At 59.1% G+C, this 21,739-nt stretch overlaps 1 protein-coding gene and 1 long non-coding RNA gene across 2 annotated transcripts in view; one reads left to right on the top strand and one right to left on the bottom strand.

Annotated features, from left to right (window-relative positions):
* Positions 1–17,490, top strand: part of LOC139437327 (uncharacterized) — a 29,412-nt gene extending 11,922 nt beyond the window's left edge. Inside the window, exons 2-3 of the long non-coding RNA XR_011647100.1 lie at positions 14,917–15,096; positions 17,150–17,490. This is a non-coding gene — a long non-coding RNA (uncharacterized lncRNA). The remainder of the gene's footprint in view (positions 1–14,916; positions 15,097–17,149) is intronic.
* Positions 5,308–15,557, bottom strand: MOG (myelin oligodendrocyte glycoprotein). Its single transcript, XM_058285469.2, has 8 exons — positions 15,307–15,557; positions 13,858–14,205; positions 9,691–9,804; positions 8,407–8,427; positions 8,101–8,121; positions 6,442–6,558; positions 6,261–6,281; positions 5,308–5,977 (listed from the first exon to the last, which is right to left on the bottom strand). Exons 1-8 carry the CDS (start codon positions 15,386–15,388, stop codon positions 5,964–5,966), a joined length of 738 nt encoding a protein of 245 aa, XP_058141452.1. The 5' UTR covers positions 15,389–15,557; the 3' UTR covers positions 5,308–5,963.
* Positions 17,491–21,739: the final 4,249 nt, after the last annotated feature.

Below are 21,739 nucleotides of genomic sequence, written 5' to 3'. Positions count from 1 at the left end.
GAGAGCAAGAGGGGACTGGAGCAGGTTGGAGAGGGCTAGAGGGGAGTGGAGGGGGCTGGTGGGGGCAGGAGGGAGCTGGTGAGGGTAGGAGGGGACAGGAGGGGGCAGGAGGGGTAGAGCCGGAGGGGGCTGGAGGGGGGAGGGGGAGAGCTGGAGGGGGCAGGAGGGCTTGCCGCTGGCCCAGGAAACCAAGCGGGAAGCTGGCTTGTTGGTTGCGGTTGCGCGTTGGGTGAGGGGGCTGCAGGAATCGCGCTGCGGCTTTCGAAGCTGGTGGAGGGCATTTGCCCCGCATTCCCCTCTCCCCGGCAGGCGAAGGGAGCCCTGTGCCCCTACTCCTGGAGGAGCTTCCAGCCTCAGGGCAGGGTCCATGCTGGCGACTCGACGCCCTGGAGAGGCTTCTGGCCCGTGGGGACAAAGCCGGAGCAGGCGGGCGCCCACCCTGCGGGCCCAGCTGTGGGACCCGAATCCTGAGCGCGCACGCCCGTCTGTGGGGGCTGCGGCACGTTTTCTGCCCACAGCACGGTTCGAGGCCTGCGGAGCCGCGAGCAGCGGCGATACGGCCGGGGCTGAGATGGCGCAATGTTCCTCAGCCGTGCGCCGCCCCTCGCAGGCTCTTCCCAGCGGTCTGGAAGGAAGGCACGCAAGAAACAGAGGAAGAGAACGGAAAGGAAGTAACTTCAGACCCAGGAATGCAACTCTCGTGGGGACGCTTCCCCCAAAAAATCTAAAATAGAAAGCCAGCAGTGCCTGTGCTTCCCATCCTTCCTTGGGACTCGGGCGAGAGGCCTGCAGCCGCTGGCATCGGCAGGGACTTCCCTGGGTGCAGAGCCCCCACCCCTGCACGCTGGCGCCGCCTGGCTGGGGCATTATCGCCTTCGAGCCCTATGGAAGCCCTGGACGTCTGCCCCTGCCTTCCTCCTGGTCTCCCTGCCCCTCTCCTGCTCTCAGAAGCCGGTCTTCTTCAAGGAGGTGCCGTGGATTTCACCCGGCAGGAACGGGCCTGCCAGCACCAGCCGAGGCGCTGTCGGACGTGGGGTCAGAGCCCCTAGAGAACGTGTCCCTGTGGGCAGGAGCCCGGGCCCTCAGCCAGTGCCCTGCCGAGGACCTCCACAGCCCTGGGCGTCGGTTCCCTGGGCGGGCTAAGCATCACCCTTAGCTCCTCTGCCCCCTGGTCCCGTTCTGTCCAGGAGACCTGGCCGCTGAGCTCAGAGGTCCGAGGGGAAGGCCACAGCCTGCAGGCAGGCTGGATTGTTGTCCCATGATGGCGCTGTCCTCAGGTCAGCGCCGGCCTTGCGAGTGCTCATCCCTCCGTATTTATTGCCACGGTGCATGCTGGGCCCTGGCTAGGGGCTGGCCTCCTGCTGTCTCCCCCTGCACCCGCGGGGCCCAGTGATGCTCTCAGCAGGAGGAAGTGAAGGGCTGGTGTCCCAGCGGGCGTAAGGGCCCAAGATGGGACCAACTCAACTCTCCTTCTTACCCACCCCTGAGCCAGAATCTTCCTGCTTGAGCCCAAGCTTGAGCAAGAAGAACCGCGGAGGTGAGGTCTCCATCCCCAGTGGAGACGCAGCCCCTCCGGGAAGAAGCGCGAGGGAGAGGGCAATGGAGAGCCTGGAAGGAGCGCCCTCGAGCGGGCTGACCCAGGGCAGAGCCCTGCAGATCCGCTCGGTCCGCTCGGGTCCGCCTGCCCGGCCCAACTCGAGCCGGGAGGGGCTGGTTTAGAGGAAACGAACCTCTAGTTCCTAACCGGGGGTCCCTGAGCTTGAGGTGAAGCTTAAAGTACAGTTCTTGCAGGACGTGTTGGCGCGGGAGGGACGTATTTATTGATAATACGCAGCGACGTGGGACTTGGGAAGGGCCTGTGGTTTACACCTGACTGGCCAAGGGGTCCCTAGACCAGAAAGGTCGAGGGCCCCAAGGCTGACCGGCCACGTGGACGTCCTCCCCTCGGGGCTGAGGTCTCCTGGTTGCTTAGGTCAGCGACAGCCCTCTGAGTAAGGCCTTTCTGAGCGAGAAGAGGGAGGCGAGCCCGTCGCCGATGCCGTGGAGCAGGGACACTTGAGGGTGGAGCCCGGAGCCGAGAGGTCTCGGCGCTTGGCAGGACAGCCCTGGCTGAAGCACTGCCAACTCAGGGGCCCGATCGGGGCGGGAGGCCGTGTAGCCCATGGGCGTTGGTGAGGGCAAGTGGACTTCAGGGACGGGTTAGGCTAGTGTCCATCCTGTGGCCTTCCTGCCAAAGATTCCCGTAAGGTGTTCTGTCTTTTAATCTGAAAAACCACGAGTTTATTCTTCTCTCTAGCCTATGTGGTGTAGGGCGAGGGGGGATGTGTGGGATGAGAGAGGGGCAGGAAGAGGGAAGGAGCTCACAAGGAGGCTTGCGTTAGGTGAATTTTTGTTGTTCATCCAGAGGAAGGAGGGGCTGAGAGGCTGGAGGGGAGGCCAGCCTGGGGGAGGGGCAGGTGCTGCAAGTGATGATAAGAACCCCCTGCTTGGTGGGGGGGCAGCCTGGGGGGGGCGGGAGCCCCAGGTGAGTGATAAGGACCCTCCTGCTTGGGGGGGGGGCCAGCCTGGGGGACAGGAGCCCCAGGTGAGTGATAAGGACCCTCCTGCTTGGGGGGGGCCAGCCTGGGGGACAGGAGCCCCAGGTGAGTGATAAGGACCCTCCTGCTTGGGGGGGGCAGCCTGGGGAACAGGAGCCCCAGGTGAGTGATAAGGGCCCTCCTGCTTGGGGGGGGGGGGGCAACCTGGGGGACAGGAGCCCCAGGTGAGTGATAAGGGCCCTCCTGCTTGGGGGGGGCCAGCCTGGGGGACAGGAGCCCCAGGTGAGTGATAAGGACCCTCCTGCTTGGGGGGGGCCAGCCTGGGGGGACGGGAGCCCCAGGTGAGTGATAAGGACCCTCCTGCTTGGGGGGGGCAGCCTGGGGGACAGGAGCCCCAGGTGAGTGATAAGGACCCTCCTGCTTGGGGGGGGGAGCCTGGGGGACAGGAGCCCCAGGTGAGTGATAAGGACCCTCCTGCTTGGGGGGGGCCAGCCTGGGGGACAGGAGCCCCAGGTGAGTGATAAGGACCCTCCTGCTTGGGGGGGGCCAGCCTGGGGGACAGGAGCCCCAGGTGAGTGATAAGGGCCCTCCTGCTTGGGGGGGGCCAGCCTGGGGGGACAGGAGCCCCAGGTGAGTGATAAGGGCCCTCCTGCTTGGGGGGGGCAGCCTGGGGGACAGGAGCCCCAGGTGAGTGATAAGGGCCCTCCTGCTTGGGGGGGGCAGCCTGGGGGGGCGGGAGCCCCAGGTGAGTGATAAGGGCCCTCCTGCTTGGGGGGGGCCAGCCTGGGGGGACAGGAGCCCCAGGTGAGTGATAAGGGCCCTCCTGCTTGGGGGGGCCAGCCTGGGGGACAGGAGCCCCAGGTGAGTGATAAGGGCCCTCCTGCTTGGGGGGGCCAGCCTGGGGGACAGGAGCCCCAGGTGAGTGATAAGGGCCCTCCTGCTTGGGGGGGGGAGCCTGGGGGACAGGAGCCCCAGGTGAGTGATAAGGGCCCTCCTGCTTGGGGGGGGAGCCTGGGGGACAGGAGCCCCAGGTGAGTGATAAGGGCCCTCCTGCTTGGGGGGGGCCAGCCTGGGGGACAGGAGCCCCAGGTGAGTGATAAGGGCCCTCCTGCTTGGGGGGGCAGCCTGGGGGACAGGAGCCCCAGGTGAGTGATAAGGGCCCTCCTGCTTGGGGGGGGCAGCCTGGGGGACAGGAGCCCCAGGTGAGTGATAAGGGCCCTCCTGCTTGGGGGGGCAGCCTGGGGGACAGGAGCCCCAGGTGAGTGATAAGGACCCTCCTGCTTGGGGGGGCCAGCCTGGGGGGACAGGAGCCCCAGGTGAGTGATAAGGACCCTCCTGCTTGGGGGGGGCAGCCTGGGGGACAGGAGCCCCAGGTGAGTGATAAGGGCCCTCCTGCTTGGGGGGGCAGCCTGGGGGGGCGGGAGCCCCAGGTGAGTGATAAGGGCCCTCCTGCTTGGGGGGGGCAGCCTGGGGGACAGGAGCCCCAGGTGAGTGATAAGGGCCCTCCTGCTTGGGGGGGGCAGCCTGGGGGACAGGAGCCCCAGGTGAGTGATAAGGGCCCTCCTGCTTGGGGGGGGGAGCCCGTTCTCTGCCCGGCTGGTCCATCACCAGGACTCCCGTTCTCCCAGCACCCCGGCGAGGCCACCTGTGGCAGGAGCTCCCTGAACGCCCCCGCCTCCATAGCTACCAGGTGTGTCCTGACCCAGGTGGACTAACACCTGCAGGCAGTGGGGGGGGGGCGGCATTGCAGGACCCCGAGGTTGCAGCCACGGCATGCGCTGCATCTTGGGGCGGGGCCCGTGGGTTGCTCCATCTGTGGCAAGACCTGAGTTGGGATCCGGCCCCACCACGCCCCTTCTGTGGGAAGAGTTTCCTGGGCTGGGCCGTCTGAGCCCGGCGGGGGGACCCCCAGAGCACACACCGAGGCCAGGGGCCGGGCCAGGAGTGCGGTGGGGGGATTCCAGAGACTTCTCCATGCAGGTGGCCGCTGTCCGGTTAAGAGACCCGGAGCCCCCGGCCGAAGTCCACATCCATTACTGGGAACCGGGCACCCGTGGCCAGAAGTGGGTGGTCCTGGTGGGGACTCAGGCACCAGCGGTTTCGAGCCTGGAGCCCCTGGCCGGATTCCGCACCCATCACTGGGAATCAGTCACCCTTGGCAGGGACCCAAGGGCCCAGTTTAAACCCGAGGAGCCGTGGGCAGGAGTGGGCGGCCCTAGGGGGACTCAGGCACCAGCGGTTTCGAGCCGGGAGCCCCTGGCTGAAGTCCGCACCCATCACTGAGAACCAGTCACCCGTGGCAGGGACCCAAGGGCCCAGTTTAAACCTGAGGAGCCGTGGGCAGGAGCGGGCGGCCCTTGTGGGGACTCAGGCACCAGCGGTTTCGAGCCGGGAGCCCCTGGCCGGGACCCGCACCCGGAGCCCGAGGCCTGGGGGGCTTCCCAGTCCCACTGCCCCCTGCTGTTAGCAGGGAAGCCCACCTCCCCAGCCGAGGGCCCCCTCACTGAGCAGCCCCGTGCTGCTTGCAGCGGCCTCTGCTTTGGGGAATGTCTGGGAGCCCGTAAATACTGGGCACTCCCGGGTCAGTTGCTCGGCTTCTCTGGTGCTGCCTTCCTGGGGCAGGGCAGGGGAGTGGGCCTCCTGGAGTCCGTGCCCCGGGTTGGGAGGAAGGGGCAGACAAAGCCAGGAGGCCCTGAGACCTGAGGGCTGGCCCCGAAGGAGTCCGGTGGGGCAGGGCGGTGGGGGAACAAAGGAAAAGGGACTCTCGGTGGTTAATTAGCAACTTCGTGCGCTTCTTTGCCTCGAGTAGTAACTGAATAAACCAGTGGGCTCTCTGAGAATGAGGGGCAGGGGAGAGGCGGGGGAAGGAGGGGAGGCGAGGTGAGGGGACAAGGGTCAGCGCTGCGGGCGCCCCCGATCCCCCCCACCCGCGTCCTCATTCAGCAGCCCCTTCAGCTCCCCCTTGACCTCTGCGCCCCCTGCCCCCCCGCCCACCCCCCAGTCTGCCCCTCCCCGCCTCCCCCCCCCAGTCTGCCCTGTCAGGTGGGTCAGCGAGGGGTGGGCTGCTTGCAGCAGAAGGTCCCTCCGGGCCGCAGTCTCCCAGCCCGGGGGCCTCTGTCACAGAGAAGGGCCTGGAGCCCCCGCCACAGAGGCTCCAGGGAGGACGAGCTGGACGTGGTGGACGACTGGACAGAAGTGAGAGGGGGAAGGGCAGGGAGGAGGAGGAGGGCAGGGGCAGGGGAGGGGCGGGGCAGGGGAGGGGAGGGAAGGAAGGTGAAAAAGGGGAAGGGGCGGGAGGGGGCAGAACACGGCCGGCGGTCCCACTGGGAGCCCAGGGTGTTCTGAAGAGCAGGTGGGATGTCCCCGCCTCGGTGGTCCCAGTCCCTGGTCAGTGGTCTCTCCTGCACCCCTGCGAGCTCTGACAGCTCAGAAGGGGTTTCCTGGAGGAAGGAGGCGCTTCACTCAGATGCGGTGGGTGGGTCCGTCTCAGCCTCCCTCTGTCCCTCTGTCCCTCTGTTCCTCCGTGCCCGTCCTCCTGGCGGGAGCGGGGCGGCCCCGCGGGGTCCTGCCGAGCCCCCGAGGCGGTGTCTCCCCCCCCCCCCCCCCCCGCCCCGCGCCTCCTCCCCCCCCTCCCCTTCAGAGTCCTGACCCCTCCGCAGCCCCCTTCCCGGGCAACCCCGCCCCCCTTCGTTCTCAGTTGATAAGGAGGAAAAGTGCACTTACTGAGCTCCTCGAGAAACTGCCCTGCAAAGGAGGGAAACGAGCTGGTGAGCCCGAGCCCCTCCCGCCCGCCCGAGCCCACGCGGAGGGGAAGGAGACCCCCGTCCCGCCCGGCGCCCGCGCTCCCGCGGCTGACGCCCCCCGCCCGGCGCCCCCGCGCGTCCTGCGCGCCGCGGCACCCCACCTGCCAGCCTCCGGTGCAGCCAGTTGTAGCAGATGACGAGGGCAGCCAGGGGCCCCAGGACCGGCACGACGGCGAACAGGGCGACCTTCCAGCAGGGCACCCTCAGGAAGTGGGGGTCTGGGCGGGCACAGAGCAGGCGGCGCTGGCGGGCTCCCCGCGCCACCCGCCCCTGGGTGGAGCTTAGCCAGGGCCCGGGAGCAGGGAGCCGGCGGGCGGCACCCCCACGGGCTCGGCGGCACCCCCGGCCTGCCCCCACCAGGAGCCGCGGGAGTCCCTGTCCCGTTGGGTTGTTGCAGACACCTCGACTCTGCTTGTGTTCATCAGGTGTTTGGAAGGGTCGGAGTCGTTAGGCCCTATTTAATAGGGCACTTTTCTCACAGTCCTGTGTAATTTATGTGCGTTTATAAACACGTTTCTGGAAAGGGGGCCGTCTGGCTTCACCCAGACTTCAAAAGATTCACCTACAAAAGGAGGGGAGCTCTCTGCTCCGAGCATACTCTGAGCATCTGACAGAACGCAGACCCCCTTCCTTCCAGGCGGTGGCAGGGACTGTGTGTGCACGTGGGCAGGCGCCCACTGGCATCGACCCGGGCGGGGCCTCGGGAGTGACGGGGCCCCCTGCTGCCCGGGAAGGACCCCCAGCGCTGCCCGGCCAGGTCCTACTTGCTCGGTCCATTCGCTCAGCAAATGTTTGGGTGCCCTGTGCGCAGACACTGGCCCTGGGCGCCAGGCAGTCTGCAGAGGACAGAGGACGGAAGCCCTGTGGGGCTTCCTCCAGGCAGCCTTTCCAGATTGGTCAAGGGCTGGCCGTCCTCTTACTCTATTTCTGCTGGAATTTTTATTTTGGGGTGTGTGTGTGCATATTTTTAAAAAAACAACATTTATTTTGAAATAATTGCAAACTTAAAGTTGTAAATAGAGAAATAATACATAAAACTCCAGTGTACCCCCCACCCAGATACTCAGATTTACCTACTGTTATATATATGTTACATAATTCTATGTTTTCTGTCTATTGATCATCTATCATCTATTATTTATCTACTATCATCTATCAATCATCTGTCATCCATCATTTTTGATCTATTTATCATCTACCATCTATCTCTTATCATCTATCAAATCTATCATGTATCTTCTCTATATCTATCATCTCTATGTATCATCTATCATCTCTATCTCTATCATCTATCACCTCTCTCTCTATCATCTCTATATCACCTCTCTCTCTTTCTCTCTCTTTCTCATCTATCTTTTCTAACACTTGAGAGCAGCTTGTGCCCCTCGGGCTCGGTCCACACTCAGCACTTCCTGACTGCTCTTTCTCCCGCACCCAGAGGCTCAGCCCCTTGAGCAGTCGATTACTCGTGTATAGATTCACGTTCTCCCCACTTCAGGCATGTGCCTCCCCTCCTCAACTAGACACTGCGAGCTCCTCTGTAAAGAATCTCTCCACCTCCCCTTTGTGCAGTGTTTGCAACTCCTACAAAATGAGTTAACACAAGTAAACCTGTTAGAATAGTGTGAGACACAAAGTATCATGTAAGCATTTGCTAGTATCTAACCCTAGATGCAAATGATGGCCAAAAAAAAAAAAAAAAGGTTGGCGGGAGGGAGAGCAGGCCCTGGGCCAGGGCTGCCGGGAGCACCAGCACTTACCGAAAGTCCGGTGGAGATTCTCTGAAAGGGGAGCAAGGAAGGGGGCTTAGTGGACCCTCGGTCCCGTCCTCTGACCTCTAATCGTGGGGCGTCTCCAGGCTGGAGGAGGAGCTGAGGGCGGCTCTGCGCGGCTGAGGCAGGGCAGGCGTGAAGCCGGCTCTGCCTGCCTCCAGGTCCTGAGCAGTGAATCTCCCGCCCCGCGGGGAGCACTGCGCTCGAGGCAGAGGCAGCGAGACCGTGGCCACAACCGTCCAGGGGTGCGGGGGAGCAGGAGGGGGGGCTGGGGGCGCACCGACTGGAACTCACCTATCTCTGCAAAGAGTTTTCCTGAAACAGAAGAAGGTGACGTGTCTGTTCCCGCTCTGGGACTGCGGGGACCCTTCCCCACCCGGAACGTGGCCGCTGTGCGGCCTGGCAGCAGCCTCAGGGCCCTAGTGCACTGGATTCGGAGCCCAGAGGCCCTGGGGGAGCATTGGATTTGGAGTCCAGAGGCCCTGGAGGAGCACTGGATTAGGAGTCCAGAGGCCCTGGAGGAGCACTGGATTTAGAGCCCAGAGGCCCTGGTGGAGCATTGGATTTGGAGTCCAGAGGCCCTGGAGGAGCACTGGATTAGGAGTCCAGAGGCCCTGGGGGAGCACTGGATTCGGAGCCCAGAGGCCCTGGTCACTCAGGCTCATTCTGTGGCTGTCATGAGGATTGAATGGGGGACGGAGAATGCGGGGAGACCTCAGCCCTGACCCGCCTAAGGTTTACTTCCTCTCCCCTGCTGTTGGCTTCTTTTCTTGCTTCCACCTGCTTGTAAGCCCAGGGCCCCAGCCCGCTGAGTGAGGGAGGAGCAGCTAACGCTCCTGAGTGGCCCCCTGTGACAAGCCCATAGGCTCCTGCTCCCAGCCCCTCCCACGGGGTGTCCACGAGGCGAGGAGGCTGCTGACACCCGCGCTCCAGGAGCTGAGCCGCGCCTCCGGTTCTGGTCCCGCCGCGCTGGGCGTTCTGCTCCAGCAGGTGGAGAGCAGGTCAGGGAGCGCCGGGGTATTTCCAAGGGGAGAGAAAGGACCCCGCGGCTGCCGCACCCGTCCCCGCCCCCCCAAACCCTTCGCTTCCTCTTCCGTAGGGGGGGCTTGGGGAGGGCGGGAGGAGCAGGCTGCCCTGCGCTTTGGCTCTGGGGGCACTTGGGGACACAAGGCTCAGAAGGAGGCTCTGGGCACTGGCCGACCGGAGCCCCGCGCTGGATGGAGAAGGGAGGACGCGTTTAGGGCCAACCACCGCTCCACTTTTCCTACAGCGAGAGCCTTTCCCTGACTTCTCACCTAAACCTCCGTTAGCCTAGACCGGCCTGGACCTGCCCCTGCCCGTGCACGGAGCTGCCGGGTGGAAGCCGGGCACGCGTGGGCCCTGCGAGCTGCCGCTGGTCCCAGCCGCGGACCCTGCCTGGGGCGCGTCCTCCCCCTCGGGGACACGAGGTCCTCACGATGTCCGCGTGGAGCGCGGGGCGCACTGCAGAGCTCCAGGTGGACCTGAGGCTCTGAGCCCGAAGCCCAGGACGAGCGTGCAGGGTCCGGCTCGGGCCGCTCGTTCCACCCCAGCCCTTACCTCTCAGCCTCCGCTGCAGGCAGAGGAAGAGCAGCCCCACGGCCGCCTGCAGGAGCAGCACGGGCAGCACGGCGAGGACGGCCAGCACCCCGGGGCTGACCCAGTAGTAGGGATCTGAAAGGGAGGGCTGCGCTCAGGGGGGCTGCACTCGGGAAGGAGGAATGCACTCAGAAAGGGGGGCTGCGCTCAGAGGGGGGCTGCGCTCAGAGGCGGGGGCTGCGTTGAGGAAGAGGGGGCTGTGCTCAGGAAGGAGGGGCTGTACTAAAAAAGGGAGGGGCTGTGCTCAGAAAGGGGGGGCTGCACTCAGGAAGGGGGGTTTGCTCTCAGAAAGGGGGAGCTGTGTTCAGAAAGGGGGGACTGCCCTCAGAAGGGGGCTGCGCTCAGAAGGGGGGGCTGTGCTCAGAAGGGGGCTGCGCTCAGAAGGGGGGGCTGCCATGGGACCCTAGGAGGAGCACGCCACGGCACCAGTGTGACCGGACCCAGGAGAGCCGGGGGTTAGACTGACCACGGGCAAGGTCTCTGTGGCCTGTTCCAGGAAGAGCCAGTGGTTAGATGGCCACAGGCAAGGTCCACGTGGCTGGACCCAGGACGAGCTGTGCCAGGTGAAGGCATGGTGCTACAGTGTCTTGGGCCAGGCGCGGGAAGTTTTGGGAACCAGGTAAGGGAACTGGACAGGCTCCTCAAGTCCGTGGGGAGCAGGATGTACGGAAGAATTTCACGCTCCAGTTTATTGATTTGTGAGCTGGACAGGGAGGGACCTCAGTAAGAGGCCACTGGAACTCTAAGAAGCGATTCGAGTTGTAACTACGATGGTGGTGGTGTCGGAAGCAAGGGATTCATGAACTTTATGTGAAAAGACCCACATCTGTCCATGGCCGTTAAGTGGAAATCCCAGGCTGCTTTCAATTATGCTCGTAGGCAGCACAGGAAAGTGCCCAAAACTGGGGGCTGAGTCGGTAAAAATCACAAGTATTTTCATATTGCCTTCGAGTCACTGCAGAGATCGTTTATGTTCGGCAGTACTTTAGAGTGACCCGGAAGATTACAATTATACCCTATGTCTTGCTGTTTTAATATTCCGATAACTGTAGTTCAGTGTAAGTGCTTTATTTTATGCCTCTAAAAGCATTATTCTGAGAAGGGGGCCCATCAGCTTCCCCAGTCTGCCGAAGAGGTCCACGACACACTGGAGATGGAACCCCTCTTACGAGCTGCTGGGAAGGTCCATCCCAACCACAGGATTTGGCAGCTGACCGGATGTGGAGGGGGGTGGGCAACGCGGGAAGGGGTGATTCAGCTGGCCTGGGTGAGCGATGGGCTCCCCTTTTCCCCCTGTTCTTGAGTTTGCTCCTCGGTGCCCAAAGCTCTACCTGCCTGTTCTCAGCATCCCACGCGCTGCCACAGCCCTTCCCACCTTGCCTCTGCTTTAGGAGGGAGATTAGGCTACTGCCATGAAAGGTAGGGATTACGTCACAGCGAATAACGGCAAACCGACTGGGAAGTGATTCTCAGGCGCAGTGCAACCCTGCAAGCTGCAGGTTAAAGGTCTTGTCTGCTGTTGCGTTCCCCAGAGGAAAATGCAACAAAGTTCACTCTCACGTTCTTACATTAACAGAAAGCTACACATGTAGCAATGGGATTTAGGAATTCTCTCCCTTCTTCCTTCCCTGCCTCCCTTTCTCCCCCTCCCTCTCCCTCCCTTCCTCCCTCCCTCCTTCTCCCTTCCTCCCTGTCTCCCTTTCTCCTTCCCTCCCTTCCTCCCCCCTCTTCCTCTCCCTCCCTCCCTTTCTCCCCCTCCATTTCCCTCCCTCCCTCCCTCCTTCCTTCTCCCTTCCTCCCTGTCTCCCTTTCTCCTTCCCTCCCTTCCTCCCCCCTCTTCCTCTCCCTCCCTCACTCCCTTTCTCCCTCCTCCCCCATACCTTTTATACTTTCACAGAAGATTAGAATCATGAAAAGAGAGAAAACCAGATGTTATGAGCTTCTTGATGCAGAGCACTATACAGCACCACCGTGAGGTGTGGTTGCCAGAATAAACCACACCTGATCTGATCCCCACCGCTAGCTCAGTCATTACAGGAAGTACAGGGCAGGAGGTGCTATGTTACATGCAGGAAGGCAATCAGCACAGCCCAGACCGTGGGAAACCCCGCAGGGCAAGCACCAAGGTTTGACTCTGGTTAGGCTGATTCAGAGAAGCCAACTGTCAAAACACTTTAAAGCATTCAGGAAGATTTGGACATAGACTGGGAATTTGGACATAGACGGTGTTGAGGAATTTTTGTTATTTTTCAGTTTGATCATAGTATTGTGGCTATGCTGCTGCTGTTTCTTATTTGTATTTTAAGAGTTCTTAGATTTTAGAGAGAAGTTCTCAAGGATTTAGCAATGATATAATTGTGCCACCTCGGCTTTGCCTCAGCGCTTCGGGTGAAATGAGTCCTTGGAGACTTGGAATATTATATTTTTGCCTATATTTTAAAATTTCATAATGAAGAGTTTAAATAAAACACTAAGACAACCAATAGAAAAATCACACAAAAAAAGGCAAGAAAATTAAAAATAAAGTCAGAGAGACCAGGAACTCTTTAGAGGAGGAGGGGCAGAAACTTGCATTTCCTCCCTGAATTTGTCTCAGCTTCCTGGCTCCCCAGGGGGCAGGTGGGTGGTCCCTCATTTACTTGCAAAACTTGCTCCCCCGAGACTCCTAGAAATGCTGATGTAAGGTGGGGGGTGAGGAGTGGAGTTTGGAAACCACCAGAGCATAAACTACCTCCCCTAAGGCAAATCTTGTGGGTTTCGCCCCTCCCTCCCCTCCTTCTTTGGTGGGCGGGGAGGGGGCGTGTGGGGGAGGCGGCGTGAGCTGACCAGAACTGAGGACTGCTGCCAGCTGGACAGCTGCTCCCGTCAGGCTTCCTTGAGGTAAAACCCCTCGAGACAAACACTGTAGGAAGACGTTCTGTGACTCACAAAGCTATTTTCCCATCCCCGCAGTCTGCCTCTAGACCTGGTGCTTTGTCGGTGGAGATCCAGGGCCGTTTTCTGGTCCCAGCACCGCAGCAGTCACCCTGAGATATAAAAATGATGGAGTGCCTGACATCCGCAGTGCGGGCGGGGAAGGGAGATGGGCTGTTGGGGTCTGGGGCACAGCCCTCAGGGCATGTCTGCTCTTCAGCTAAGGAGCTGTTATCGTCCCAGGCTTGCCTCCTGCACTTCACCTTGTCTTTAACCAGCCAGGGACAGAAGAAAATAACCCCCAGATCATACAAAGCAGGATGCTGGAAAAGGGAAGGGCAAGACTAAGACACGCCTCTGCCCAGTTCTGTCGGGTTCTGGTGGGATGTGAATACGCTTTATAATAACGTCTAATTCACAAAAGATCACCGACACACTCATTGTAATGGGTTTGATCCATTTGAAGAGTTAGGGCTAATGCCTTTGTGTGCATCAAGTAAAGAAAAGTACTCTAAAGCAAAACAGAGCAGGAAACCAGGTTAGCTGTCAGTTTGCTAACTTGCCCTCCAGTGATGCAGAACAATCGGAAACTGATTATCTGAGATGTTTGCCGCATCCATTTCTGACTTTTTCTATTGGTTTTTCTTTTAACTTTTCGTTGAATTAAAAAGTTTCTCTCTGTATGTCCCTACAAACGTGCGTTATGCGTACTTTATAGGAATGGGTGCGTATGGTCACGTGTGTTTTCCCATGGCCTCTTTGTTTCATTTTTTATTGGTCACCATCGTCCCTGCGCTCCTCTCTTCCCCAAAAGTGACCCACGGTCACTCTCTTTTTCGTAGTTTCCTCTGCTTCACGTGCACGTACAAACGCAGGATGTGGCTTTGTTCCCTAGTCCCCGTGGCTTGCTCTTGTCACCCACAGCACTCCAGGGAATTCCTCCTGGCCCTCTGGAATAGCCCCCAATGACCTTCTAGTGGTCGGTCGTGGGCATGGGCAGATATGCTCGTTGCCCGGTCACTTCCTACGCATGAGCATTGACTGCATTCCAGGATTTACCCACTGTTTCAGCAGCAATCCCTGAGCGTACCGTGGAATAGATTCCCAAAGAGAGAGGCTTGGGTTAAAGGGTCTCACTCAGTCTGGAATGGTGGAGTTTCACAGGCGTTCTGGGCCACCCAGCAGACGGCACCTATTGTTACACGCACGACTCACCTTCCACTTTCAGTTGCACCGCTGCCTCCTCTTGGTACGAGTGGTCTCGGAAGAAGCAGGTGAAGCCTCCCTCGTCGGAGAACCTCACGTTCCGGATCCTGAGTGTCACTTTCCCCTCGCCAATGGCCTCTTTGAGCATATCCGTCCGGCCCCGGTACTCAGGGGCCTGCTCTCCATCTTGGTCCTTGCCATTCCGATAGAGATGGACCACCCTGGAGAAGGGTGAGCGGTACCAGCCCACCTCCATGCCCGTGGCGTTCTTCCCAGGATATATGCGACATGGCATCTCCACTTCATCCCCAACCAGGGCTTGGATGGGGTGTCCTGGTCCTATCACCCTGAACTGTCCTGTCCAAGACACCAAAAAAGAAGAGACTGAGGGTCAGAGGGAGGCTTGGCCAACAGGCATGCCATGGGAATGTTATCGAAACAGGAAAAGGAGACAAAAGATTTTAAAATGGAATTCTAGAACCAGAGAGGAGCTCAGGTTTTCTTCTTGCACATACACCAATAAAAGTTCTCTGGGCTGGAGATACTGTGAGTGACTTGGGCAGAACATTCCAGCATGTGACCGTCTCCACGGTTGCTTTCACCTTTCTGCCAGCTGCCTCCACCTCTGGCTCCTGAGCCCCACCTTAGGTGCCCCCTGCCCTGTGGCCCCATCTCTTGGGCCTTCCTGTCTTTTGGGACTTGACCAGATTGTTGCCCTTCTCTGCTATGCAGTTTTGCTTTTGGGGCTCTGTCCACTCTAACTGCCTCTCCCCCACCTCTCAGCCCTCCTCCTTCCCTGGATTCTCTTTTGAGAGCTTCCACCCTGGGAATGTGTTTCCTTTTCCTCTGGACCTTCAGAGCTCACTCATGGTCCTGGACCTGCTCTGGGCGTGTCCCCAATCTTGCTCCGTGGTGGGATGTCCCCTCCCTCAGGCACTGACCAAAATGGAGATGAGGCTGGTTTTCCCATTGGACTGGAGATGTTTCCTCAGGGACCAAAGGGACGGGGGCTCCTCTTGGGAGGCTCCTGCACTGGAGATAATCTTTGGGTCCTTTTCTTCCCCTCAGCTTGTGAAACCAGGGCTTGCCTGAGTCACGGAGCATAGCCCTCAAGCTGGACAAGATCACAGCTCTACCAATGTTCACTGAGCCTTCACCGCGGGACAGGCACCGCCAGGTGTGTTCCGTGTCTCGTCTCACTGAGTCCTGACCGCCACCCAAGGGGCTGCTCATAATCCCCGTTTACAGGTGAGAAACCAGGGCAGGAGAGGCGGGTGAGCGAGTCTGAGGACTGGGGTCAGGTGGAGGAGGCTGTGGGCAGCCACCGAAGCTTTCGGAGGGGTAACGGTGTCCACAGATCTGCTTTAAAGCAAGGCTAGCACGTGCAGCCTTTGAGGCTGCATGGACGAAGGTGAGCCAGGGCACGGTCTGTCTCCCGGGGGGGGGGGGGGGTCTTACCTGCAGAGCTGGAGGAGAGCTGGAGGAGGAGGAGAAGCAGGAGCAGGCAGCTGCGCGGAGCTGGGCTCAGAAATCTCGCCATCGCCGCTGTTCTGGGGACAGAGAGCCCCCGCTGTGGCGTCAGGCCAAGCAGAGGCCTCGGGGCGCGTGTCCCCCACCCCGGGAAGAGTCTCCAGGGAGGCCGGGGGGGGGGGCAGTGCTGCCTGGGACCTGCCTCCGCCCCGGCCAGTGCCGCAGCTGTGCCCGGAGGACGGCCCCGCGTCACCCCCGCAGGCGCTTGCACAAAGGGCTACAGACGAGGGACGGCCAGGCTTGGCCTGCGCACCCCGGGGGTGGAGCGGGGGCTGCCTGGTACTGAGCCTCCCCTTCCTCCAGCCCCAGCCTTCGAGGGGCTTCGAGGCCCGCGCTGGGCCTCAGGAAGGGGGTGTTCGTGGAATCTCAGGTTTCTTCAACCCCCTCCACTAGTTCGAGCCACGGGAGAGGGACTGAAGGCTCAGCGCTCGTCACCGGGCCGCTCTTTTATTTTTATTTTTAAATTTATTTTTAAAGAAGTTTTAGATTACATAAATGTTGCAAGAAAAGTACAGGGGATTTCCAAATACCCCACCCCCTTCCCTCCCACACTTTCCCCATTAACAACATCCTCCATTAGATGAACACGTGTTGAAGCATTGCCACTAACCGGGGCCTATAGTTTACATTATTTGTACCACACAATTTTATCGGTTTTGACAGAATGTATAATGACTGTATCCGTCATTGCAATGTCGTGCAGGACAATGCCAGTGTCCCCAAATGCCCCATGCTCCACCTATTCTTTTCTCTCCTTCCCCTCAGAACCTCTAGTGTCCACAGCCTTTATATCAATGTTACAAATTCTTCCATTACTAGAATAATCATAAGTCTACTTTAGTCCATAGGTGCTTTCCCCCTTTATGCTTATTCTTTTCTCAATCTTGAGGATTTGGGGAATGGTGATGCTCACTCTGCTTCCGATTGAGAGGGGGCTTAGATCCCATGGGGCAGATGGATAGAACTGTGTTGCTTGCAGTTGTAGATACTCTCTGTTATTTGAAATGGGTGTTTTGTATCATCATCCTTTTGTTAGTTGTCCTGGGAAAGTCTCATGAACTGGAGGCTGGGTGTTGGCTGCAACTCTGCTGAGATACAGGGCTCATCTGGCATATGAAGAGCTGGAACACTTAAGTCTCTGGGACACACATTTAATGGGTATAATGCTAATTATAGGTTCAAATAAAAGGGGCATAAGAACCATGTGTAGGAAAATTACAAAGTAGCCCAATTCCAATGTATTTGGGGAGATAGGTTATCCTGTATTCCAAGGTAAGACCCAGTGACAGGGTGTCAAATTCTGGGGTTGTCTGCATATAGTGTCCAGGCATCTCTAGAGCTCCTGCTTGAGGGACTGTTTACAGTGGCAGTCACCCTCTGGAATGACCTCCCGACTCACTTTGAAGTCTCTTAGCCATAAAAACTCATTTGTATTTAGTATTTCCCCCTTTTGGTCCAAGTCTTTTTCCAAATGCATTGCTGGTTTGGCACTTGGTTATAATCCCAAGTGCCAGGGAGGCTCATACCAGAGGGTCATGTCCCATGCTGGGAGGAAGGTAGTGAGTTTATATGTTGTTTGGCTTAGAGAGAGACCACATTTGAGCAACAAGGAGGCTTTCAGCAGGTAATTCTTAGGTAATATTGATTACCAGACCAGGTTTCAATTTCACAAGATCAAGGTTCATAAGTACAGGCATCAATATCAAGGGGCTGTGAACCTCAACAGACTAGCAACTCCTACACTCTGGTTTATTGGACTTACCCCACTCAGCTCACATGGAGGTGAAGAAGGTCAACCACCACACCAGGGAGTCAAGAGTGCCTACAACTGCAAACAGGAGAACTGCATCCAGCATCCATGTGGAATCTAAGCCCCCTCTTGATACAGATGTGGAGTGGACACAACCAATCCAAGGTCCACAGGATGGAGGAATAGAATATGGATTAGAGTGGACTTACCGATATTCTATTCAGTAACTATTGTGATTAGTAATCGAATAAAATGTGGCATTGGTATGGAGAAAGTGGCCATGGTGGCTGCTGGGGGTAGGGAGTGGGAGGAAGAGATGTGATGTGGGGGCATTTTCGGGGGTTGGAGTTGTCCTGGGTGGTGCTGCAGGGACAGTTACCGGACATTGTATGTCCTCCCATGGCCCACTGGGTGGACTGTGGGAGAGTGTGGGCTATGGTGTGGACCATTGACCATGAGGTGCAGCAGTGCTCAGAGATGTATTCACCAAATGCAATGACTGTCTCATGATGATGGAGGAGGTTGTTGCTATGGGGGGAGGAGTGGGATGAGGGGAGTGGGAGGTATATGGGGACCTCATATTTTTTTAATGGTGTGTTGGTCTGTCCTCCTTCACTAGGCACTGCCCATGTACTTGGGAGTTTCTTTTTATGTTTGGTTTTCTTTTTTTTTATTTGGGGGTTTCTTGCTGCTCTATTACAGAATGCAGCAGGACTCCCCAGCATGGAAGTTCAATATTCTTTTGGTTTTTGTGTGTCTCCACCCACTGAGACAACAGTTCGTGACCACTTGAACACATTCATATTCCACAGAGACACGCTCCAAGTGCACCCCCATATATATATCCCCCCACTACCAACACCCCACACTAGTGATCCACCCCTGCCACAGCTGAGACTCTCCTGCAGTCCAAAACAAAGCCAAAATATAAATAAAATAATAAAACACGAACTACAAAAATACAAAATTAAGTTAAAAAAAATTTTTTTTGCATTGTCTTTCATACCCTTAAGATCTTCTGTTTCCCCAGTGTCTTTTTTTCTTCACTTCATTTTCAAAGAAGCTTTAGGTTACAGAAACATCACATAGACAATATAGGGGGTTCCCACACACCCCACCCCTCTCCCCTTACGTTGGTACATTTGTGACAATCGATGAACAAACCCTGAAGCCTTCCCCTTCCCGTGCTCGATGCTTTGCCTCAGGGTCACGTTCTGTTCCCTGCATTTTTCTGGGTCCTTACAAAAGGCATAATGGCCCAACGCCCTAGAAATGCCCCGGGCTCCACCTCTCCTCGCTTCCCTCCCTCGGGACAGGCCGTTCTTCCTGAAGTCTAACCTGCTCCTGCTCACCCACCCTCGCTTCCCCACGCCCAGATGTGAGAGGGGCTCCTGGGCTTAGCGAGCGCTCGCCCCAAAGAACGTGTCAGAGGCGGACTGACCCTGGGCTGAGGCCAGGCCCGAGGGGAGGAAGCGGGAAGGCCAGCGGCCGGTCAGCGGGCACAGGCGCAGCCCCCACCCCCGCCTTGGCCCCCCACCCTGGACTTCAGCATAGACGCAGCCCCCCACCCCCACCTTGGCCCCCCACCCTGGACCTCAGCATAGATGCAGCCCCCTACCCCCGCCTTGACCCCTGGTGCAGGCGTGGCCCCCCTCCCGGCCCCCCAGCACAGGTATGCAGGCCCCCCAGCCCTCCCTGCCCTGGTCTGTGGTGCAGGCGCAGTCCCCTGCCCTGGCCCCCCAGAACAGGCACAGCGCCCCCACCACCCCATGGCCCTGGCCCCCCGCACAGGCTCAGGTACAGCCTTCCCGTCCCGCCCTGGCCCCCGCACAGCCACGCAGTCCCCACGCACAGGCACGCAGCGCCCCCACAGGCACACTGGGCCCCGCACAGGCACGTGGCCCCCCACCCTGGCCCCCGCACAGGCGCAAGGCCCCCTCCCTGGCCCCCCGCACAGCCACACAGTCCCCACACAGGCACACTGGGCCCCCGCACAGGTGCATGGCCCCGGCCCTGGCCCCCGCACAGGCGCACTGGGCCCCGCACAGGCATGATCCCCGTCCCTGCCTTGGTCCCCACACAGGCACGCAGCCCCCACCCTGGCCCCCGCACAGGCATGCAGACCCCCGCCCTGGCCCCCGCACAGGCGCATGGCCCCAGCCCTGGCCCCAGCACAGGCACACTGGACCCCACACAGGCACGCAGCCCCCCACCCTGGCCCCCACACAGGCACGCAGACCCCCGCCCTGGCCCCCGCACAGGCACAGCGCCCACACTACCCTTGGCTCTGGCCCCCCACAGGCATGCAGCCCCCCCCACAGGCACACTGGGCCCCGCACAGGCATGGTCCCCGTCCCTGCCCTGGCCCCCACACAGGCACGCAGCCCCCACCCTGGCCCCTGGAACACACCCCCCCCCCCCGCCCCCCACTGCTCTGATTTCCCGTGTGTCCCAGGAAAGGCAGGTCTGGACGGGGAAGTTGACCTGCTGCCCCCTGGGCTCGCTGAGGCCTGGACGGGAGGCTAGCTCCGGCACCAGGCACCACTTGGGTTTCCCAGCCTCAGGGCAGGAGGCCTCAGCCAAGAGGAAGGGCCAGGACGGGCAGCTCAGAGCTGCCCTGTCTAGGGCACACGGTGTCCAAGTTAAAAACCAAATTCCTTCAAGTCCCGGGCCACCAGCCGCGTCGAGAGGCTAGCCGCCGCGTAGAGCTGGTGCCCCGGGTGGGCTGGCCAGGCGCAGGCCGTGCCGCGGGCTGGACACGTTCTCCTGCTGGCCCGGGTGGGTGGGGGCTGGGGGGCAGCTCCTGCCCTGAGTGCCTCTCCTCAGCACAGGCCCGCTGCAGCCTCTGCACCACGGGGTGCTCCACGCCGCACTCAGGGAGGAGGCCGCGCACAAGGCACCCTGGAAGGTCTGGGCTCCTGGGGTGCCTCCAGGACCCAGGCCGGGTGGGCGGGGCCCGGTGGAGATGACCCCCGGCACGGTCAGTCGAAGGCCCTGGGGACACTGACCAAGCACGGTCCACGGGCCACTGTTCCGAGCCGGCCACACCGATGAACTCACTCCACCATCGCAACAGTAAAATGAATGTTATTATTTTTATTTTTTATTAAATTATCTTTTTTTTAAAGACACATAGATCACAAAAAAGTGTTACATTAAAACATAAGAGGTTCCCACATATTCCCCCCCCCAACTCCTCCCACATCAAGAACCTCCTTCATCATTGTGGCGCATTCGCTGCGTTTGGTGAGTACATTTGGGAGCCCTGCTGCCCCGCGTGGATTATAGTTCACATTGCATATACCAAGGCCCTGTTTCAATCCTGGTACCTGCTAAAAGAATGTTAAACTAGTATCGCCCTTACTTCACAGCCAAGGAAATTGAGGCATAACGGGCACAGGAGCTTGCTCAAGGTCATGCTACAGAGCGCGGGGTGGGGACTGAGCGCGGCCTCCCACCTCCTTGGCCGGCGAGCCCTCTGCTCCCTGTCCCGGCCTTCGGGTGGCCGTGGAGAGGGAGCCATGGGAAAGCGGAGCGGGGTCGGAGCTGGGGGTTCCGCTGGCACGGAGCACGGTCCAGCGTGTCGAGGAAGTCGGCTGGCCTGCGCTGGTCTGAGCTTGGTCACTTCCTTAGCACTAAACGCTGCGTAACTGACCCCGTGTGCCGTACATGGCCACGCGGCCTTGTGACTCCTCCTGCGTGTTCTCACATCTGGTGCAGGCCGTGTCCACGGCCCGGGAGGCAGAGGCGTGTGCTCTGAACGCAGTGACGTGTGTGTTACTAAACGTAGCGCGCTGTCCGCAGGTGAAACGGCGGACGCTCAGCAAACGGCGGGCCCCGAAACGCACTGCTGGAGCCTCCCCACCAGCTCGTGCGACTCTCCAGACACTGTGTAAAACACACATTTACACAAATGAGGACGTACGCTCTTCTGCTTGCCTTGCCCTTAACACGACCTCCGCATCAGCACGTCATCTAGCTCTCTTGTGCTTAAAAATTGACTCCTGTCCAGGGGTGACTCTTGGCCCCACCGCTTTCTTGCTCTGCAGCCTTGGTCGGAACCTGGCCTTTCTAAGCCTCAGGTTCTTCTCCCGTAGAAATGGGATAGCAGGGAAAATAATTCTTTCTAGCTCAGAGGTATTGGAAGGATTAAATGACATAAGTCTACGTTATTTCATATAGTATCTGACATATAAGAGCTCAGTAAATGCTGACAATGAATGCTGACTATATTACTAAAATTCGTTCTTACTTTATTTAAAAATTGATTCTTATTTTGTTTGTTTACTTACATGTTTCTATGTTTCAAAACCCCGAAGGCATAAAATACACTACATTGAAATCCTCCCATTGTGGGCCGCGCTGACTTGGTATATACCCATATGTGCCACTAGGGGGCACCCCAGCAGGCCGCAGACTCTCCCCCCAGATTTCATGAAAATGGTCATAATTTAACTTGGTGTCTTTCCATGTCAGAACCTAAAGAACACCCTTCTGACTTTGTACAGCTACACCGTGTTTCACCGCATGAATGTGCTCATTTAACTTGTTAATTAACTTGACTTTCCTAGGACATTTAGGTTGTTTCAACTTTTAAAAATACCCGTTTTG

The sequence above is a fragment of the Dasypus novemcinctus genome, chromosome 22 (assembly GCF_030445035.2).
Source record: "Dasypus novemcinctus isolate mDasNov1 chromosome 22, mDasNov1.1.hap2, whole genome shotgun sequence".
In the NCBI taxonomy this organism is placed as follows: domain Eukaryota; kingdom Metazoa; phylum Chordata; class Mammalia; order Cingulata; family Dasypodidae; genus Dasypus; species Dasypus novemcinctus.
This window is presented reverse-complemented; position numbering and strand designations above follow the sequence as displayed.

What these genes read in the sequence shown, in the direction of transcription:
- MOG (XM_058285469.2), bottom strand. Translation starts at nt 15,388, where the DNA reads ATGGCGAGATTTCTGAGCCCAGCTCCGCGCAGCTGCCTGCTCCTGCTT. An exon ending in CCTGCAGCGGAGGCTGAGAG is followed by an intron (nt 8,428 to 9,690) that starts GTAAGGGCTGGG and finishes CTTCTGTTTCAG; the next exon opens with GAAAACTCTTTGCAGAGATA. An exon ending in GAATCTCCACCGGACTTTCG is followed by an intron (nt 6,559 to 8,100) that starts GTAAGTGCTGGT and finishes GTGCCCGCCCAG; the next exon opens with ACCCCCACTTCCTGAGGGTG.